The sequence below is a fragment of the Cheilinus undulatus genome, linkage group 5 (assembly GCF_018320785.1).
Source record: "Cheilinus undulatus linkage group 5, ASM1832078v1, whole genome shotgun sequence".
NCBI classification, from domain to species: Eukaryota; Metazoa; Chordata; class Actinopteri; order Labriformes; family Labridae; genus Cheilinus; species Cheilinus undulatus.
Window position 1 is genome coordinate 46,580,680 of NC_054869.1, and position 22,433 is coordinate 46,603,112.

Genomic DNA, 22,433 nt, shown 5'->3' on the forward strand with positions numbered 1-22,433 from the left:
TTCGAGCTTGATTTCTTTGTCCAGAGAGGTTAAAATGCTATACTTAATTACCACTTAACCTGCAGGTAAACAGAATCAAACCATTATTAACTCACAGAAGCCCTTCAGATTCTTTGTATGCCACTGTTTCAGGCTTCCTTGTTTGCTCTGCAGGCTGATCATTTCCTGCAGCATTCCAGTTATGTCAAAAGAAGTGGGAAAACAGGTTCATGCACTTTTTCAATTTAGAAACACTGTTATATCTTCACTGGTGAATTCATGAAAAAACTGACATGAAAACTAAAGAATGATTGATATTACAAACTCCTAATCCAAGAAAGGGTAAAGCATTGTCTTAAATGTACACTACATCAGAATACAGTCGTTCTTGAATCTGTTTCAACCTATATTCCACTAAATACAGCACAAGCACAAGACATTTAAAGGGGACATATTTTACCCTTTAAAGATAAGTTTATATTGGTCTCAGAGATCCCCAAAATATTCCTGTGAAATTTGATGTTGAAAAAAACATTCCAGTATTGGATTTTTGCATGTCTTAAAACCCCTCTGCTTCAGCCCTACAAGCTGTTTCTGTGTCTGTGGCTTTAAATGTTAATGAGCTGTCTGACTCTGCCCCTGACTCCCCCCTCTCAGGAAGTGGCATAATGGATGTGGCTCTCCTGATCCTCCTCTCAGGATCAGGAGAGGAGGGCGGAACTTTCTTCCAAGCAGGGAAGGGCCAACTGAACCTGGGGCTGGCGCTGACTCCCCCACATGACATCATGAGGGGAAAATCTGAGAACAGCTTGTTTCAGCACACATTTTCTGAAATATGTGGGTGGGGGGGGGGTGTTCATGGGGGATTGTGGACAGGCCAGGGGAGCATATTTTTGTTAGAACAACCTGAAAAAGTGTATTTTGCATAATACGTCACCTTTAATGTCCAAATTTATCAACTTTATTTTTGTAAACGAACACACATTTTGAATTTTGATGCCTTTTGAGGGGCAAGAAAAGATTAAGAAGTTTTTAGGATGCTTAAGAAACACCTAAAGACTCTTCCATGCAAAGAAGAAGCCATATATCAACAACATCCAGAGGCATCACCAACTTCTCTAGACCTGAGCTCCTCTGGCATGGACAGACCGCAGAGGAAAAGTGTTTAGGTCTGACAAGACCACATTTTAAATTTTTCCTGAAAATAATGGCCATTGAGTTCTCTAGGCTGAAAAGGGAAAGGACCATCCAGATTGCTAACAATGCAAAGTTCAAGGCCAACATCTGTGATGGTGTAGGGATGTTTTAGTGCCAATGGCATGGGTAACTTGCACATCTGTGAAGGCACCATTAAAAATGAGCGGTACAAACAGGTTCTGGAGCAACATGCATTCTTCCAGATAATATCTTTTCAAGACATCCCTGTTTATTTCAGTAAGACAATGCCGAGCCACATTCTCCAAAAGTTACAACAGCATAGCTTCAAGGTAAAAGAGTGCCATACTAGAGTCGCCTGAACGCGTTCCAGAACTGTCTCCCACTGAAAATGTATGACGTATTATGGAAACACAGCAGTGTTGAGCAACTTCATATGTACACATAGTATAACTAGGAAAGAATTGCACTTTCAGTTCTTCAGTAGTTCGTGTCTTGCGCTTACAGAGTGGAGATGTAACACGGCAGGAAGTGCTTCTTCCCCAGCTTTTTTGGAATTTGTTGCATTAAAATCAGACTCTGTGTTTAGTTAATAAAAAGAAAATAAGTTTTATGATAAAGTTTGAACATTAAATGTCTTTGTGCTGCATTCAAATGAATGTAAGTTGAAGGGGATAGGGGCTTGTATTCATTTAAATGTTTTACACATTTAACTAATTACCTAGAAAGCTTGTTTTAACATGAATAGTCTTTAAAGAAGGCAGGGGATACTAGAAAGTGACATAGGTTACTTGCAGCCATAACTTGAATGTTTTCGATGCAGTTTAACCCTTCACAGATTCTCAGGTCTCTGACAGGGTTGGAATTTTTTGTATTGAGCAAACTTTCGAGGAGTTACAGTGTTGAGAATCTGTGTAGTGGTCTTGTGATACTTTTGGTGTCTTGCTATGGTGTTTTGCTATGAATGCCCACATCATATGGTTGCGAGTACTGTAATGAATCATGTGTGTGCACATGCCCACAATTCTCAGCTTTCCAACATCCTTGGAATTTTTCTGATCGGACAAACTTTGACAGAGTTACGATAATAATACTCCAGACATATAAAACACAGTGCCGGCGCCAGCTCAGTAGGTAAAGGGTTCAATACCCAAAACAACAAAAATATCATCCCCTTACCAGTTTCTGGAAGAGGTCGCCTACACACTGCTGGTGGCCCCAGTTCTGGACTCGGGGCAGCAGAGCGTCATAGAAGTCTTTGTGGATCTCATGCAGCTCTGGCACTTTAAAGAAGATGGTTTCTATCTGTTGGATCGTCAGCATTGGTTGGGAAGTTGTGGCTGCGGCCCTCAGAGGCTTCATAGGCTGGATAAATTATCATAATAATCAGAATTTGTATAAATGAAAGAAGGGTATGGAGCATGAATAGTTAAGGGATGATTGGTTTATAATAACACATTTCCACAAGAAAGGTACTGAGCAATATTGAGGATGCTTTACTTTTCTTACTAACTTTCATGGGTGATATTTAATCAAAGACACATACATTTCAATTTAAGAGGAAGATATAAGTTACTTAACAAAATAAAGTTTCTGATATTAAATACATAATATGGACAAATGTTTTTGGCTGCCCAAACCCTTAAAAACATCCCCAAACTCTTATCCATCCTCCACCATACCCAGACTCACCCATCTAACTGCCAAACAGAGAAGCGTGATTTGTCCCTCCACAGAACAAGTTTCCACTGCTCCACACAGTCTAGTGTCGGTGTGCTTTGCAACACTCCATCTGACGCTTAGCATTGGGTTTGGTGATGTGAGGCTTGCATGCAGCTGCTTAGCCATGGAAACACATTCTATGAAGATCCCGTCACACAGTTTTCATGCTTACATTAATGCCAGTGGAAGATCAGAACTCTTCAGCTATGGAACCAGCAGAACGTTGGACTTTTATGCACAATGCACTTAAGCACTCAGTGACCCCGCTCCATGATTTTACGTAGTCTTCTGCTCTATGGCTCCAGTTGCTGTTGTTCTTTAATGCTTCCACTTTCAAAGCACTTACAGTTGACTGGAATTTCCAGCAGTGATTAAAATTCATGAATTGTCTAATTGCAAAAGTGGCATCTATCACAGTACCACGCTTGAAATCACTAAAATATTCAGAATAACCCATTTTGCATCAAAAATGTTTTCACATGGAGACAGCATGGTTAGGTGATTGATTTTATACACCTGTGGCAACAGGTCTGATTGAAATACCTGAATTTAATATTTTACATAAGTGGCCAAAAACTTTTGTCCATATTTTGTTTGTATATAATATATAAAGTTCAAAGGAATATGTATGTTGATTAAGTGAAGACCTTTATGAAATCAAACTAATATGCAGTAAATAATATAATTAAAATTGCTTGTCTTTTTTGAGACACATAATAAAATGACAACACAACTTTAAAAATTACAAACCAAAAATGCCCACAATGTCCTGAAATTGACTAATATAAGTGCATTAAAACACAGGACTTTAAAATGATTGTGTTTGTACCTTTCAGACATCAAAGTCATCCTAAAAACAAAATAAGCTGATAACACTAACATCTAACTAAAGTCTGCCATGTTAGCCAACATCTTTCATCATTTATGAATTTAACTTTTCACCTGTAAGACAAAGAACGTTAATTCATATTTTCGAAATAAGCTAAATCTCTTACTGACCCCCTGATGAAGTGACGTGGCAATATCTGTCAAGACATTTGCTAACTTTAGCCCCCGTTAGCTAACTTTATCCTAGAAGCTTTGCACATTATTTGTGTTGCAAGTGGTACGTACTATCAGTAGAGCTTCCAAGTGGCTGAGATAAGTCTCCTCACTGGCCAGAATTCCTGATAGAACCCACTTTCTCATCTCCAGTCCTTTCTCCTGATCCAACTCCACCTGATAAAAACATGTTAAAAAGAAAAAACTTTAGATAAACAAGACACTTCCAACACAGATGGTATCAAGATATGACATGAAATCTGTCAAAGGTCTTGGTCTTTAATCATCCAGGCTAGCACCTTTCCAAAACCTGTCTTAAAATATTGTTGTTATGGCATAATAGTCGGTCAAGATTTGATTAAACTCTGTAGGAGGTTCACATTCCAAGAGGCCTTCATTGGAGCCCCCTAGCATTTTAAGGGTGACAAATGTGTTTTCAGTTTTCAGTTATTATTTTTAACTGGTCAAAGTCACCAGTCATCTTGGTGATGACAATCATGTCAGTAAAAGCTCACAGGGGTCCTGAAAATATCTGTATCAAGCTCTGCCATTATATTAAGTAGACTTTTTAAAGCTGTGCCCCCCAACCACCACCACCACCACCACCACCAACCCCACAGCACCATAGTTAAGGCTTTGAAGATCTTGAAGTGGTCACATCAGGGGATAAAAATACCACAGATATGATAGAAACAGAGCAGAGGGGGAGGGGAGCTGGGTCTCTTTTAACATCTGTTAGACCACAATATTTGTTAAGCTTCTATGGTGTTTTCAGAAATGCCGAGCTTGGTATTAAAAGGCTCTCCCTCATGTGTTCTTTGATGAACAATGTCCTCCAAAACCCTGGAGAAATAACCCTGACCCTCCCATGAGACTGATTAACTAAGAGCCTTTTAAAAATGCATAATAATATATTTTCAAATGAGACAAGCTAAGACAAAATTGGATTGTTTACAAAAAGAACCATATGGTTATTGATGACTAGATAATCTATTTAAAATGTTTAGTCAAAATGGGGAATAATCACTTCTATATTTTACTAAACACAGGAGCATTTATTATTATTTTGGGGTTGTCAAAACATAACATGTTTTAACCATTTTAGTGATTAACCCGAATCCCTAAATCATACAAATCAAACTATATTGATACCCGTTTGTTTCCAAGGCAACAAAAATGAAAGTTCTAAACAACAAACACTACGCACTTTTTTGTTATCCATCCTTTTTCTATATCGCTAATCCCATTGGGGGTCGCGGATCTGAGACACCCTGGACTGATTGCCAGTCAATCACAGGGCTGACATATAGACAACCAGGCATGCTCATAGTCACACCTACAGCCAATTTAGATTGATCAATTAACTTAACAAGCATGTCTTTGGTGGTGGGAGGAAGCCAGAGTACCCGGAGAGAGCCCACGCTGGGAGGACATACAAACTCCACACAGAAAGGGTCTCACTGGGAAGCGAACCAGGAACCTTCTTGCTGTGAGGCAACAGCGCTAACCCCTGCAACCTTAATTATTTGTAATTAATTTTGTATAAAATGTATAAAATTTGACAGCCTAAATATGCGAAATGTTAATGGTTTTGTTTAACTTAGAGAGTTTGTAAAGCCCCAAACACATCGGTGCCCCAGCACAGCATTGTGTCACATGACACGCTACAAGTGCCTCCCTTCGCACACACCGACAGCAGCACGTCACCTGTCAAACTCTCCTCCAGCTACTGCCAGCCAGGCGCTTGATACCAGGAGTGAGAGCCCGCTAGGGGCTCGCCTCACTGGGTAAGAAGCAGTGGTACTTTGCCAGCGGTCGAGACCTCCCACTTATTCACTCTTCAAACGAAAGATTGTGCTAAATACAAGAATAGAAGAGTTGAAATTTTAGTACTGTGATAACCAATAGTATTATTTTGTAGATGAGAAAAAAAAATCAAGATATACTAGTGTATCCAGTGTGCTGCTGTTCAGCTATGCTGGTTGTTTGCCAGCTGTTTACATTTGGAGTATGTGTCTGTGTATTCAGCTATTGCCATGATGTCAATTGTTGAGGCTATACTGGAGAGCGTTATTTATTCCATTCAAGCTGAGACAGGTTTGTCATGATTCAAATTTATGAAGCTAACTTGAATATTCTCATGGAAAGAGGTTTTGGGTGTAAGATGGATTTATTTACTTATTTGTACACAAGCCTTATTCATAACTTGTGCCAGATGACTCTCTTGGTAAAACTGTTGAACATGACAATGTTGACACCAATCCAAAATCATGTCGCAATCTGCAACTAATATCTGCTTGGATGTGAGCTCTCCTGTTGCAAAGTCATCCAGATTGTTGCTTTTTGTCAAGCTACTTGCGCAATATCCCTGCTGGCAAACAGTCTAGGGTGTACCCCACCTCTTGCCCAATGACAGCGGGGGTAGGCTCCAGCCCCCCAGTGCCCCCCAACAGACTAAGCAGTATAGAAAATGGATGGATGGATGGACTTGCTCACTAATCCTCTCCTTTTTCTTTTCTTAGCTTCATCCAGCACCGTCCTATTCCATCTCTTAGTTTCAGCCATTACATCAAACAGTACCCAGATGGGCATTTTTAGCTGCAGGATGGTATGTAAAGTAGTGCCGTAAAGTTGTATGCACTTCTTTCCTGAGGGCCTGCTGCAAAAGTTACATTAGTTTTAAAAGCAGGTGACTGGACCCTCTGCTCAAATGGGGCAGACAGACAGCATTTTCCCTGCTTTATAGTTGGTTATACTGCTGTTGGATCAACTTTGAAATTGCTATTTTAGGGGGGGGGAAGCTACATATTGCAGCTTTTATGGAAAAATCATCAGTTTTTAGAAGAGGCTGTCAGTACTATGAGAAAAGGAGCTGATGCCAGACAAAGCATTAGAAACTGCTCATTGCAAAATTTGAAGCCACAGCTGATGAAAGTGCTGGATGATGTGCAGAGTGAGGAAAGTGAAGGGTGATGCAGTAGCCAGGAGGAACAGCAGAGCAGCCAATGAGAGATAAAGGAGGGAGCGGCAGGAGCAATGCCGGATTTCACGCATACACTACTAAAAATTTCCAGAAAAAATTAAGAAGCTGCCCATGAAGTTATCCTAAGCTGCTTGATCACACTTTTCCATATCAGCAGGAGGCTTTTCCTGTTAAACAAGAAAGGGATGGGGGAGGGGAAAAAACTAGCAGGCTGGGAAGAAAGTCTGGGTAAAAAAAGGTAAGCTGTTTTTGTCCATAAAAGAGGAGTATGCATATCTGAAAATACCATGAGAGATACAAGAAAGTGTTAAATGTGTTGGTGGAGATGATTACGTAACATTACCGAGAGTGTGGACTCCAGCGAGCCAGAGGACTGGGTATCCCGGCTGCTTCGGCTCTTTGAGCGGAGCCTTGGGGAAGAGGATGGAGATCCTGTGAGGGACAGAGAGTCATGGCCAGGCTGCTGCTCCTCTGAGGGCTCCAGATCATAGCCATATGAAGAGGAGACGTCGTTGTACGGTGCCTCTGTGAGAAACAAAAGCATAATCACTTTTGTTGTCTGCAAAATTAAGGCATTTGGTAAACACAGAAAAAATCAGTTGGAATAAAGCAAACTTGAAACTTGTTTTGCAGGCTCTACTGGGTAATGAGGGATTAGACTAATGAGACTGCCCTTTACATTCAACTTAAGTCTGATCAGCTTACTGTGCACAGTTACACATGCAGCCTGGCACTGACACAGCAACAAACCTTTACGTGTAAGAAATTTGATCCCATAATAACCTCGCAAGGTTATTATAAGCAGACAACAAAGCTGGAGACGCTGTCAGAGATAGGTTTGTACAAATTTTGGTGTCTTTAGAGACAGTCCTTGATACTTGTACTGGATTCAAGAATGGATTTTAAATTCACTCTAACTCTACATGCACTTGCACCCTTTAGCACTCATAAAAAAAGCACTGGTAGCAGAGACTGCTATGAAAATCACTACTAATGCTGAGGACATGTGTGCTCATGAGCAGGGATCAAACCACAAACCTTCTGACTGGGAGATAAACCAATCTACCACAGAGCAACAGCAGCTCTATTGTGGGAAGAAGCTCTGAAATTCAGAGATCCCCTCATTATTTATTACTTTTGGGATATACACTAGTAAATTGTTATAAAAACTATTATGATAAAGACCCAAAAACATAACTTATCAGTATTTAAACTAGGAACGCTTTGAGTGATTATGTGTCAGAGAAAACTATCACCTGACCCCAATGCAATATTCATGCAACACCCTTGTGTTACCATCAAACTACAAATGATGGCTACTTTATCATGGTAAAAATCCTAATCACAACTTTTCTGACTGATACCATGAACATGATTATATACCACTTTAAATGAGATTTTTCAAATCTTAAAGGAAAGTGATAACTGGAATTAGAGTATTTATAACCCATAACCTGATGTGACACTCACGATACACAACAAAGCTGCTCTTTGTGGTCTCCTGCAGGGATTTTACTTGAAAGGTCTCAAAGATGACTGCGTCAATAAAAGCCACAGAGAGAAAAAGGACCAAGGCTGAGCAGGGGCCCGCCGCTCATTTCTGCCTGCAGGCCATCCCCATTTGTTCATTCTACCATGATTAAACTGTATCATAGTGCAGGATGTTCTTATTATTTTGAACATCTCTACCTCTATATCAAAACTAAAAATAAAGTTATAAGGTGAACAAAGTTTCAAAAGGCTGAAAAACCTGCCAAAGTACTGAAGGGAATGTGCACACTGCAGCAGCCACACATAGACAGAATAAATGTAGTCTGTTTTATCTGTTTTCCTTTAAATCTCGTCAGTGTTGTCCTGGTTTTAATGTTTAAACAAAGGTGAATCTAATTACCAGATAACTATGTGCTATTTTGAAGTAAACACAAGTTTAAGCTGACTATTACAGACATCTACACTAATCCCAGCTGCGTCTTTGTGCAGGAAAACAAATATGGAGAAAAGTCTTAGTACAATGTCAAGGTAAGTTTTTTTTTTGCTGTGAATGCGGACACTAAAATAGAAATGAAATTCTCTCTTATTAACATATTTTATTGTTGTTTCAGTTCTTACATCTATCAGTATGTTTCTTTTGCTGTTGATTCCAGTAAAAATTACAATAAAGATTATTTTGATTGATATGTTGAGGTCATGAGCACGATCAATCATTCGTTTTCTCATTTATGTTTTGGCAACACATAATAGTTATCCAAAATACTGACCAGTTCTTTCCAAACTTCTACTGCTAACAGTTTTCACCAGCAGCATGTCTTTGCAAGAATGACTGCATCAAATACAGTGCCAATAATAAGTATTGACCTCATAATGTTTTACCCTTTTATTGAATTCATAAATCAATCATGGTCAACATAATTTGGCTTTCTTGACAAGAAAAAACAAAACAAAAATAAGCTCTTAAATGTCAAAGTGAAAACAGATTTTTACAAAGAAATGTCAATTAAATAAAAATATGTCATGTAAAATAAGTAACTTAATATCAAGTCCATTAAGCCCATAAAGCTTTGACTGGTGAAGAACCTGGGCAACAGTTGTCATATGCAGCGTCCCTCCCATTCAGCTGCTGAAGCTTGGAACCTCTTCAGAGTAGTCAGGCCTCTCTCACTAGTCTCCTTGCACGCTCACTCAGTTTGTGAGGACGGCCTGATCTATGCAGATTTGCACATTTACACGCCATATCTCTCCCATTTCAAGATGATGAATTTAACTGAACTCTGGGGGATGTTCAGTGCCTTGGAAATTTATTTTACAAATACTTACTGAGTTACTTGGAGTGTTCCTATGTCTTCATGGTGTAATGGTAGCCAGGAAAACTAATTAACCAGTGACTGGATCTTCCAGATAGAGGCATCTTTATACTAGAAATACTTAAGAAACATTCACTGCACACAGGTGATCCCAGTTTCACTAATTGTTAGACTACTAGCACCAATTGGCTGGACCTCTGTTGAATTAGGTCAGCCACTTTAAAGGGGGTGAATATTTATACAGTCACTTATTTTACATTACATATCTTTGTTTAATTGACATTGCTTTGTAAAAGTCTTTTTTCACTTCGACATTAAAGGGGCATTTTTGTATTTTGTTTAGTCAAAAAAGCCAAATTATGTTGACCTTGATTAATTTAGAAAATCAATAAAAGGGCAAAACATCCAAGGGGCTCTATATTTCCTCATTTTTTTAAGAATTGGTTGGACAGAGACGATTACATTGTAAAACATTTTCTTAAGAGCAAATGGGTAGCAAGTTGTGTTTCTTTACTGCTTGTTCAATAACCACTTTACGCATGAATTTAACCATGTCAAAGTACTTTGCAAACCCTTGTTTTTAAAAGTGCTCTATGAATAAAGTTATTATTATTATTATTAAAAAGCTTAAACAAATTTGTTGTGTTGCCTTGAGGGGCAGCCACAACTGTGTAGCAAATTCTCACAGATATTTGGTATTATTCCAGTTCAGACTCCTCAAAACCAAGTGGTTCCACATGAATAAGGTCTTTTCACTTTTATGTTAATCAACAGAAGCCCCTCTACCATCTTCTTTAGCTGTTGCTTTCAAACTATTAAAAAACACTTTTCAGTCAAAGTAACATGAGTAAATGTAATTTTTTACTTTCCATCCCTACTGCTTACTCTGACAAATACTAGCCTTTATACCAAACCTCTTTTAAATTCATAAACCTGCATCAGATTGTTCACAGTACCTGTGCCAAATAGCAATGGCTCGTTCCAGCCAATTCGATAAGCCGGTGAAAATGCAGGAGCAACATGTGCACAGCTAATGCCAGCATTTTTGCTCAGCTGGTCTTTTCAGCTGAGGGATTCTGTATCAAGGATAATGAGAAATGTACTGCAGTTACCAAGTAATATTAACTGTGAGTCAACTTGATAAAAGCAGTCTAAAGTCTAAAAATCTCCACAGTTAAAAAAAGAGAAAATAAAATGGGATGACCACAATCATGAAATACAGTGCCTATTAAAAAGTATTCACCTCCTGGGATGTTTTATCTTTTCATTACATTTATAAAAAATTCATGTCAAAATAATTAAACTTTTATGAAAAAAAAATGTTGGAAAAAAAACTCTTTAATGTTAAAGTGAATACGGATCCCTACAAAGCAATGTCAATTAAACAAAAAAAAGTAATCTAAAATAAGTGATTGCAGTGAATGTGTCTTAAGTGACTGTGGTTTAAGGACACCTGTATCTGGAAGGCCCAGTCACTGGTTTCTCAGTATTCATTGCTGCCATTACACCATGGAGACAAACGAACAGTCCAAGCAACTCAGAGAAAAGGTTATTGAAGAGTATATGTCAGGGGTTGAATACAACAAAATTCCCAAGGCACTGAACATCCCCCAGAGTCCTGTTAAACCAATCATGAAGAAATGGAAGGAATATGGCACGTGCAAATCTGCCTAGATCAGGCCGTCCTCACAAACTGAGCAACCGTGCAAGAAGTGGACTAGTGAGAGAGGCCACCAAGACACCTATGTCTACCCTAAAGGAGTGACAAGCTTCAGCAGCTGAGATGGGAGAGACTCTGCATACAACTGTTGCCTGGGTTCTTCACCAGTCAAAGCTTTATGGAAGCCACTTTTGAAGAAAACTCATCAAATCTGGACTAGAGTTCACCAGAAGGCATGTGGAAGACTCCATGGTCAAGTGGAAGAAAGTTCTTTGGTCTGATGAGACCAAATGGTGCCTTTGGCCATCAGACAAGACGCTACGTTTGATGGACACCAAACACCGCACAGCACCACAAACACACCATCCCCACTGTGACGCACAGTGGTGGCAGCATCCTGCTGTGGGGATGCTCTCTGCAACCAGACCTGAAAGGTTAGAGGTTAAAATGAATGCTGCAAAATATAGGAAATTCCTGAAGGACAGTCTTGTTCAGTCTGCAAGAGAACTACAGCTTGGGAGAAGATTTATTTTCCAGCAGAACAATGACCTGAAGCATACAGCAAAAGCTACACAGAAATGGTTTAAAGACAACAAGGTGAATCATCTGAAGTGGCAGAGTCAAAGCCCAGACCTCGATCCAATTGAGAATTTGTAGTTGGACATGAAAAGGGCTGTTAATGCAGATTCCCATGCAACCTGACAGAGCTTGCGCAAAAAGAAGAAGTCCATCCAACTAATATAATGTCCTTATCTTCATTTGATCTATATTCATATAAAAATAGGCAAAAACATAATTAACAGTTTAAAAAAACATTCATTTTTTCAGAAGAAAAAGACAGTGAAACGGGAAAACACAAACCCTGGTTCCTGGATGAGAAACTTGTTAAACAAGTTTTACACCATGACGACAAGGATCACATGCCAAAAACTAGTGTGGCTGGTCTGAAATATACGTTGTACGCGTCATCCCTGTGATTTCAGACTTCTAAGACAACCTACAGATGAGGCCCATAAGGATCAACAAGCTCTGTAAGCTATAATCACTGTCAGCCACCCCTGACTCAACTATACTTATCATCATTATTACCATCATCATAGTCGAGGCTGTGGCAGCTGCCAGATGCAGAGCAAAGATGTTTAATAGCAGTTATAAAAAGGCAGACATGTCTACTAATGATGAGTCAAGAATGTAAAGAAGAGGCTACAAAACTTGTTCACCTCGGCTTGAAAACAGGAAGGAGAGGATTCCGGAAACCAGGGGGTGGATGGAGCCGAGTCACCCTGGAGAGGCCTGGAAAGGCCGACTAACAGGATGACATCCACAGAGGCTGTGACAAAAGACTCAAACAAAAACATTGGGCCCAGCAGAGAGGCAGAGAGCTGCTGTATTGACTCTTTTAGAAAGACACTACTGCAGGCCAAATAGCTTCAGAGCACAGGGGAAGTCCATGTGAAAGGCCACTCTGTGTTCCACAGAGATTATAGATCGGCTCCGACACTGGATGAATAACACATCCTCTGTCAGGCAGTGGCCCCAGAGCTGCAAACTATCTCCTTTCAAGGGAAAAAGAAACAGCACGGACAAACACTATTAGGAATAATAAGAGAAAGAAATCAACACAGGGCTTTACGGTAGGCTGCACGATAAATCACAGGTTTATTTTTAAGAGCTTTCAAAATAAACCCTCAAAATAGTCTAACCGTAAAACAAAAAAATATGTTTGCAAACAAGCATTACATTCTCACTCAGCATGTTTATATTTCACACATTTTCCTTTAATTTTCAAACAGGTGAAAATCAAGCTAGCTGTGGCCTACATTTAGAGAATTTTTTGTCAAATTTCGTGTTTACAGAAGTGCATGATTTGTGTTAGAAATAAGAGAAATATGTTGCTTACAGCTATAGCCCAAGCTGATATAGATTCTTCAATATTAGTCTCGTTGTCACACTCCATAACATCATCAGAATATTGAGAAATAGTATTGCATTTCTCTTGTTTTTCCTATAAAGTGCAGGCCTTAGATAAAAATAAACTGAAAATGTAAAATTAAGAAATTAAAACTGTATGATAAATAATATAAAGTCTATAAAAGCCCATTGTGTTTATTTGACACAACTTAATTTGTTTTGTTCATATCCCAATGTGTATCACAGAAAGAAACAATATCCCAAGCTCATGTTCCTCCGTCCTTAAACCCTACTGTGTGGAGAAGTTTTCAGATACCGATTTGGCCTCAAAGGTGTCACAGAACGTAAACATCACAATACATCCTCAGTGAGAAGAGCTGTGATCACAAGAACTGACACTGAGGAAGTGTTCAAGCAGGCCTGTCTGGAAAATTCAGCAATTTATCTGCCTCAGAGCGGACACGGGCTTTCAGCACAAGGTCATCTTTTCACAAACAGTTCCCCGGCCCACTCCTACATGCATTAATCTATGCTTTATCATATCTACATCCCAGCCAAACTCCCATACATAGAAACTGATTCTTTCTCTATCTCATAAACTACTTCAACTCTAAATGCACTCTATTTGACTGCCATGCTTGTTTTTCCCACCATGCTTGTTTAACAGTTTAACCAGTTTTCTTCTGCGGTTGTCCTGGTTGTGAAACTGTTGTAAAAGCCTGAACAAATACAGACTCACAGAGCTGCTCTTTGAAACCTCTAAAGGTCTGTGTTACTACTACTTTACAGTGAATACATCATATTGTTAGAATCAGCATTAAATGGCAGAACATGGCACATGGTAGGGCTGGCAATATGGATAAAAAATCCCAACGAATGCACAACATATGTGGATATTTTCTTCTGTAAGAACACGGCAAAAACAAAGTCAGGTCTGAGTTAAACCTGCAGAAGCCTAAAGTCAAATGTCACACAGGCATTTTTATTAAAAGCTAGCTTTGCAAAGTTAGTATGTTCATAAAAGATGAAAAAAAAAATAAACTGCCCATAAGTGAAACTTTAAAAAATATCTAAATGCACTTTTAATAAAATTAAAACATAAGAGATGAAAACTGCCGACTTAGTCTGAACGAGGGATTCATGTTACTTGATTTTTGTCGATCTGATATTTCCAAACTCCTTTTAGCTGAGACAGATATTTATACTGATTTACACACCTTTTTTAATTGTAAAGAACACCCAGTGTCTCCCGGCCAAAGAGAGACTGGGTCAGGTAGAAATGAGAGAGGAGCAGGGAAGTAGACAGTCTGGTAGTTGTTTTGGGTCCAGGGCTTAATTTAACCATGATGCACCCAGAGTCTGGACCACCCCACCAGGTCCTGGGCACCCAGTATGTGGTGAGCTGGATCAGGCCCAGGAAAGAGCGTCAGATGCCTGTAAACTGTCATTCCCTTACCCAGCAGCTGATCCTTCCCATCTCCTCTCTCCTGAGACACGCGGTCTTGCCAATAATACCCAAAAACGCACAAAAGAGAAGTTGTCACAGAGGAGTCCAGCTGGCACCTCTGGCCATTCACATCCAGGCCTCACAAGAGTCAAAGTCTGCGGTTGATCTCAGCTTCACAGCAGCCATCAATGGCTTACACTGCCAAGGTACGTGGACTGCTCTACACCTCCACACTCTCACCATTCACAGACATGAATTTGATGGTGGCATCCAAGGCTTCCCCATCCTGGATCTTTGTTTTGGCCCAGGAGACGTGCATTCCCAACGCTAAAGCCTCCACACTCAGCGAGAGCACTCATAAGGACATCTACAGTCTCTGCAAGGATCACAGCATCATCAGAAAAGTCTAGATCTGGAAGTCACCAAAAGACACTCCACAGTTCACAGCCCCTGTTACCTGCCTCATTATCCAGTCCATACAGGTACTGAAGAGCATAGGAGCTAAGACACACCCCTAACTCAGCCGAGAACCAACTGGGAAAAGGTCAGAATCAAAGTCATCTCTGACATTTACAATGTCAGCAATGGGGAAATTTGGGGTTAATGTCTTGCCCAAGGACACACTAGCATAAGAAAAAAATCCCTCCATTAATAAAAAGTGTAATCTGGTGTGGTGGCTTAGCTCTGTCATCCCACATAAAGAGGCTACAGTCCTCACATGGTCACAGGTTCAAATCTGGGCCACAGCCCTTTGGTTGATCCTTCAGTAAGGACTACAAAAATAAACAATCTCACAATCTATAAACAATGTGATAATTTTTGAAAATTAATTAGCATAATAATAGACTAAAATAGGCTAAATAGGCTAAACAGAGCAAATAATCTAATAAACAAAGGGAAATAAGGCTCCGAGCATTAACCTAGATAATTTATGTGACTGATACAGCTATTATATATTTTAATGAACACAAACACATTTCAACACCAAACAGCTGTATTTACTCAGATTTCCTGATTGGATCTTAAACACATAATGTAATTTCATGTTACCTTGTTTGTTAGCAAACTGGCCTCCTAGCCCATTTCAACACTGTATTATTATTTATATCTAAGAGGACCTGGAACAAATTTTGGGGGATCTTATCACTGCTGCTTTGAGCGGAGGTGAGGGAGGACTGACGCCCAGCAGCTGAAAGGTCAGATTTTATATCAAGTCAGTAGTTGAAGGTGTTGCGCTTCAGTCTCATTTTATTTTTAATGCTGTTGTGCTTAATACTTATTGGCTGGCAATTCAATTAACCTACATAATTACACAACAGCACACACAATGCTTCTCTCAGCCGCAGACTTGAGAGTATTAACCATAGGGGGAATGGTTTTGGTGATTGTAGGTCACACTGGTTTTCAAGTCCCTGTCTGTTTTTGGGACACTTCTAGAGAACTAAAGGTTAAACCTGACCGTTTTGATTGCATTCAGACCAAAAATCCACAACATACAGTTTCTGTGCAGCAGTGTTGTTGCTTGAGCACCATTTTCTCCAACATTAAGAGTGTACACTCCTGAAAACTGCAGGTCAGTAGTTTAACTCTCAGCCTCAGTCATTGTTGTGAAGTTGACAGACTAGTCAACAGGTCGCTCTGCCCACCTCTCCTCGTCTTAAATTGAGGAGACTTCTCCATCAAATCAGCATTCTTCAGGGTTATTTACTTAACAGTATACCTTTGTTTTTTTCACATGCAGCTTTATGACCTACTGAGGCCAAAAAGCTGTTAAAAAGATCCATGTCCACTATGTATCTCAGTTCACTGAAGCAGCTTACAACACAATAACTAGAGGTCGTTTTTAAAAGTGTCAGGTAGGGGTCGACCGATCATCGGCCTGACTGATATTTGGTGTTTGCCCAATTATCTGTATCAACATTTTATCTTATCAATAATCAATATAGTTAATTAATCAAAAAGTGTGCTACTATGATTCAACTGCAAAGTGCAGTGCAGTTTGGGCATTTTTTGCCTTTACTGGAAATGACAGCCAAAGAGATACATTGAATTTTGGGTCTTCATTATCTGTAAACCATAATCATCAACATTTAAGAAATAAAGGTTTGAAATATTTCATTCTATGTGTAATGAGTCAATATAATATAAGAGTTTCAATTTCTGAAATGAGCAACAAAAATATTGAACTTTTTTATGAGATCCTAATTTTTGAGATGCACCTGTATAGCTAGAGGGAATGGCCATTTTGACACTTGTTTTTTCAAGCAAGCATTGTTATTTTTTTTTTTCAAAACTGCATTTCACTTTTTGCAAATTTGTTCTGTAACATGTAATGATTTTTCATCATTTGTGTTTTTACTAATGTAATTTTGCTTTCTAAAAGGTGTGATGTGTTCAACAATGTAAAACAGTGTCAAGCTTTGTAACTATGTTTCACACTTCATTGCACTTTTTGTAAATTTGTTCTCTAAAACGTATATTTGTTTTGGCCCTTTGTAAAAGTGTTTTGATTAATAAGTATTTATTTTATTAAAAAAGGTTTTTGATTTTGTAAATTTGATTAAAGCTTTGTAACAATGTTCCACAGATTATTGCAATTTTTGTCCTTTTTTTTTTAGATTTTTTTTTGGGCATTTTATTGCCTTTACTGGAAATGACAGCCAATGAGATACAGGAAATACTGTATAGCTAGAGAGAATGGGTGTTTTGACATGCAGCAAACATGCACCGAAACCAAGAATTGATCTTACAACCAGCAGCGAGTGTGTAGAGGACTACAGCCTCTGATTAATCCTAAAAAATCTTTTTGATAATGTAAATTTGATGTGAGCTTTGTAAAAATGTTTCACATCTTATTACACTTGTTTATTATATTATTATTTTTAACCCTTTGTAAAAGTGTTTCGTTAATGGAATTTTGTTATATGAAATGTTAAAATGTTTCCAAAATGTACAATTTTTTTCATGCTTTGTAAAATTTCACAGATTGTAATTTTTGTATTGCACTTCTCAGCCACTGTACATGACAGATTGTCTTTCTTATACTGGTACATTGGCTGTACTGGTATATAGGTCATAGACGCATTTTTAGAAGAAAAATTGGTATTAAAATTGTGCCTTAAACACAGGATTTCACAGTACCTCCCATCTACCAGTCAAAAACTTTTAATGCAAATCAGCTGACTGATTGTGGCCCTTCTATTTCCTTGTTATCATTCTTAAGAAACTGAACACAGTCTTCTCTTAAAACAATCCCACAGCAGAGTGGAGGCTGGGAAAACAACTCTGGCAGTTCCACAGAATTTCCTCCGTGTCCCTAACCAAACTTGCTACAGCTTAAAAAGGTTTCAACTGTGCAACAGAGCTGTAATAAATACATTGTAATGACATTACATAAGATTGCTGAGCCTAACAGCTGTGAGCTGTGTGGAGCTGGGGATCAGAGAGAAGCTTTTTTGGTTTAGGACTGTGTCTGATCTGAGTAAATCTGTATTTTTTTTTCAAGAATTTAATTTGACTGTATTCCCACAAGCAATTGTCTCACAGATGTCAGATTACAGCAAATCCGCAAAAGCAAGTTTCAGTTGGAATCACCTGTCAATTCAAAAGGCCTTTGTGTTCCCAGACTGACAACTAAAAATAGAAATCAAAGAGATATATGAAGTCTGCCAAACAGCTGGTTCCTTACCATCCCGGCTTATACAAGAGAATTATTACTCATGGTAAACAACAGCCAAACACAATCATAGTGATTTAATACAGGGGGCTCGTTGGATGCCCTATTGATGACTAAGCAAAGACACGTTCCAAGCTCTAATCCTAATCCATAGAGATGAACTATGATAAACAGGCAGAGAGCGACAGATGTGCAGATGACACAGCATCAGAGATTGACTATCACAGAAATAATCACATGGTCTTACTTCTCCACACGACACCAGCGCACAGAATCAAACGAAAAGAGAGATTTCCCTTTGGACTCTTTTATGGCTGTTTCTGTGTGACTATAGAGTAAATGAAATATTATATTTGGTTAACACATGACGTTGCCATAACCACACGTCATGAAGATGAAGGCAGCTGTTTAGCTTCAAAGCAATGCTTTTGAATATGGAAACAATGAGACTCTTAACAGTCGAACGTGGGAAAGTGCAATCAGACAAACAGAGTTTGAATCCAACTTTGTGCCTCTATTTATTTTATTGTCAAAGTAGGGTGGATAAAATATCACTTTCTTTCAATTGATGGGAGGAATTTACACGGCAGTTCACAAAAATACAAACCATAAAGCAAATAGGACTATTGATTCACCTTGGAAAAGCTGAAACTAGAATAGAATCATCCATAACTCATCATTTCACAACCGGGAAAAGGCACAGCGATGTCCAGCCCAGAGCACTGACTGATCGCTACTCAGTGTGTTTTAATAGCTCATGGGGATACACTCCTGGTTGCAATGCTCCGGAGTGAAAGAATCATAGCCCACTTATAGCTCCCTGCTGTGAACATATTGACCATCCACATAAAGATCAGTCAGCTGATGGATAGAATTTAGATCATATGCTCCTGAAAACAAACCCAGCTCACCAAATGTCCTCATTGATTCAGCTCAGAAAAGCTGGAAATACGATTTAAGCAGATATAATCAACCACAGAGCAAAAATGGTGCAACGACGGACAGGCATTCTGTCGCCTCCATGATGGATATATGGATCTGGAAGCAAAGTCAAACCTTTGGAAAAAAAACAGTGAAAGATGCCAATGCGAGATGGTGTTAAAAGCTAAGCACCACTTTATTGCTCCAGCTAATGGATTCTCCTCCTGACTGTGTGGTCACTGGGGAAACAGCAGCAGCAGAGAGAGTAAACAGAGGGGAACAGGTTGAAGGGTGCTAGTTTTTCTGGTGATCTTTAGCTGGTAGTCTGTTTATTCCTTTTTCCTCGTCAAGTGCATCAATGCACTTTTGTATCTATTTGATATTTTCAGATTTTTTTCAAATCTTATACAGAGCAAAAACTGAATTCTCTCAATTAAATCTGAATTAACTCTCAAAGTGTAATTTTTACTCCATTCATGAATGTTCTTCAGTGTTTGAGTGTTGATCTATTCAGTGTTAATCTTTCACCATAGAGTCAATTGATCCAAGCTCCACCCACTGTCGTTTAAAGTCTGGGGGTAGGGTATTCCCATCATGCCTCTGTGCAGAGTGTTTAGATCTTTTAGATGTATTTGGATGTGCTACGCTCTATATAGATGTTTCCTGTTGTAGTGCGATCACTGTCAGGACTCCTGTTTCTAGCAAATTATTCTTGTTTTTGATGTTAAACACTTCTGCACCATGAGCGAAGTCGTCTACTAAGTCGGTCGCTTCCTCACAATGCCATAGTATTTAATGTGAGGTGGCAATCTATGGTTATTATAAAAGTAAAACACCCTGCACTGTGTAAATAACAACATTCAAATACCTCAGATTTACACCCAAGGTGAAAGGAAATAATGTGTTCAAAGTACACTTTAATATGGAAAAAACAACACTATTAGTGTAGAAAATTAACACTATGAGAGAGTTAAAATATAAAGACTTTCCAAAGTTTAGGGTTATGTAAATTCAGGAAGTGTTGAATTTAACACCATTTGAATTAATGGGTTAAACTAACACCAACAATTTTTCTATGATAGTGTTAATATTTTACACTTTAAGAATTGCTAACACTTTTCTAGTCTTGAAATCTTAAAATATTATCAAGAGTTAGTTCAACTCTTCATCAGTGGTTCTCATATAAACCCATGCAGAGTGTTAACATTAACTCTGAGGGTGTTAAATTTGCAGTTTCAAATTTGCAATGTACTACTCTATGATGTTTACGTCTGTCCTGATGGCCCTGATAAAAGCTACAAGCCGAAACACATCAGTTTAATAAAGCTGTCAAAGGTCAAAGGTAGTCTTGAGCCTGGAGGGACAGCTCAGGGCCTGTGCCCTTTTCTGTCCATGTTAGGGTTGAGATGTTGGCTGAAGAAGAGGGAGGCAGAGGACTCGAGAGGATGAGACACATGTGGGTACCAAGGCAAAATAACAATAACAAAATAAAGAGGAGAGAGAAAGGGAGAGAGAGAGAGAAATAGAGAGAGAGAGAAAGAGAGGGCGGGGGTGCTAATAAAGTTGTTCTCTGAATCATCTGCTTTATAGGCAGACCTCATGGACCTGGGCCCACCCACATGTCCATTTGGTCCACCCTAAATGATTGGGAGACACTAGACTTTCCTTGCTGTGTTGTATATCATATAGCCACTTAAAAGGTCACATATTTTGCCCTTTTAAGACAAGTTTAAATTGGTCTCAGAGGTCCCCAAAACATGACTGTGAAGTTTATTGCTGAAAAAAAATTCAGTATTAGATTTTTGCATTTCTAAAAAGTCCCTCTGTTTCAGCCCTGCTCAGAACAAGCTGTTTCTGTGAATGTGGCTTTAAATGTTAATGAGCTGTCTGACCCCACCCCTCTCAGTAAATGGATGTGGGCTAATGGATATGGCTCTCCTGATCCTCCTCTCAGCTGTCAGCTGAAGTTAGGGGGGTAGAACTTTCTTCTGAGTGGGGAGGGCCAACTGAACCTGGAGGCAGTGCCAACTCCCCACATGACATCATGAGGGGAAATCTGAGAACAGCTTGTTTCAGCATACATTTTCTAAAAGTTAGAGTAAGAGAGGGATTTTACTGATTCTTGGGGGGGGAAAGCCTAAAAAGTTTACTTGCACCATATGTGACCTTAAATGCTAAAAAAAGTTGTCCATAAATATGGGATCATTTCAGGAAACGTTCACATAAGCACGGAACCACAGAAAATGACTGAAAACGCTGTAGTATATATGCCAAGCCTTTAAGTGGCGCTGCAACACTGGCAGGAAATGCACCAAAAGAGAGAAGAAGATCACAGAAAACTGCCACAAACTTTCTCCTAGTTGCCCTTCTGGTGTTCTCCGCAATGGATTTGAGAACATCTGGTGCCTGCTGTTCTTGGTTGTGGTAAAGGAGCATCAGATTTTGCTGCAAAAGCCATAATAAGCTAAGTAGCTTCTGCAGCACCAACACAACCCTTTAGTCCACTATTGTTGTTTTGGTTCGACAGTGCATGCAGCGTAAGTGGTTTACACTATGTGTGACATAATCGTTTCAAGAAAGATGCGGTTGATGAAACGGTATGCATTTACAGATTTGTTCACTCTGGGACCCGGTTTCAAACAGTTGCGTTTACAGCCTCCCAAAATGCCATTTCCATGTGGACGAAACTATTTGCAGATTAATATTGTCACTCAACAGCTCACATACCTCTTTATTTCCATTTACTACTTAAAAAACTCTCATACTGCACTGTTTTTACTACACGCTAACTGCTAAGCTACTCATATTTACATCCGGTGAGGTGCCTGGTGAAAGCTCAGATAGCTGCTGTATCTTCACAAACTGCAGCTACAGCAGCTTTTAGTGGCGGGAGGTTCATTACAGTTAAAAACAGTAGTATAAACCGTGTTTATACAAAATTTATAGGTAATTACTTTAACCAACTCGTAAATCTTGCGCCGGCTAATTTGATATATTGAATGAATTTAACTGTTTAAACACGCACATCCCTATTTAAAACCTACAATTCTCCTTTTAATGTATGCACTCATGATTATGCAGCCATCAGGTGTAAAGTCAAAACCAAACATATCAGGCCACATTATACTGCTGATGCT

General features: G+C 39.1%; 1 protein-coding gene across 2 annotated transcripts in view; it reads right to left on the reverse strand.

The window, feature by feature from the left end:
* si:dkey-91m11.5 (PH_BCR_vertebrate and RhoGAP_Bcr domain-containing protein) overlaps window positions 1-22,433 on the reverse strand; it is a 67,613-nt gene that overhangs the window by 29,550 nt on the left and 15,630 nt on the right. For both annotated transcript variants that reach the window (XM_041787100.1, XM_041787099.1), the window contains exons 3-5: window positions 7,224-7,405; window positions 3,970-4,074; window positions 2,314-2,499 (exon numbers count right to left, since the gene is read on the reverse strand). In XM_041787100.1, the coding sequence (XP_041643034.1) occupies window positions 2,314-2,499; window positions 3,970-4,074; window positions 7,224-7,405 (473 nt within the window). The remainder of the gene's footprint in view (window positions 1-2,313; window positions 2,500-3,969; window positions 4,075-7,223; window positions 7,406-22,433) is intronic.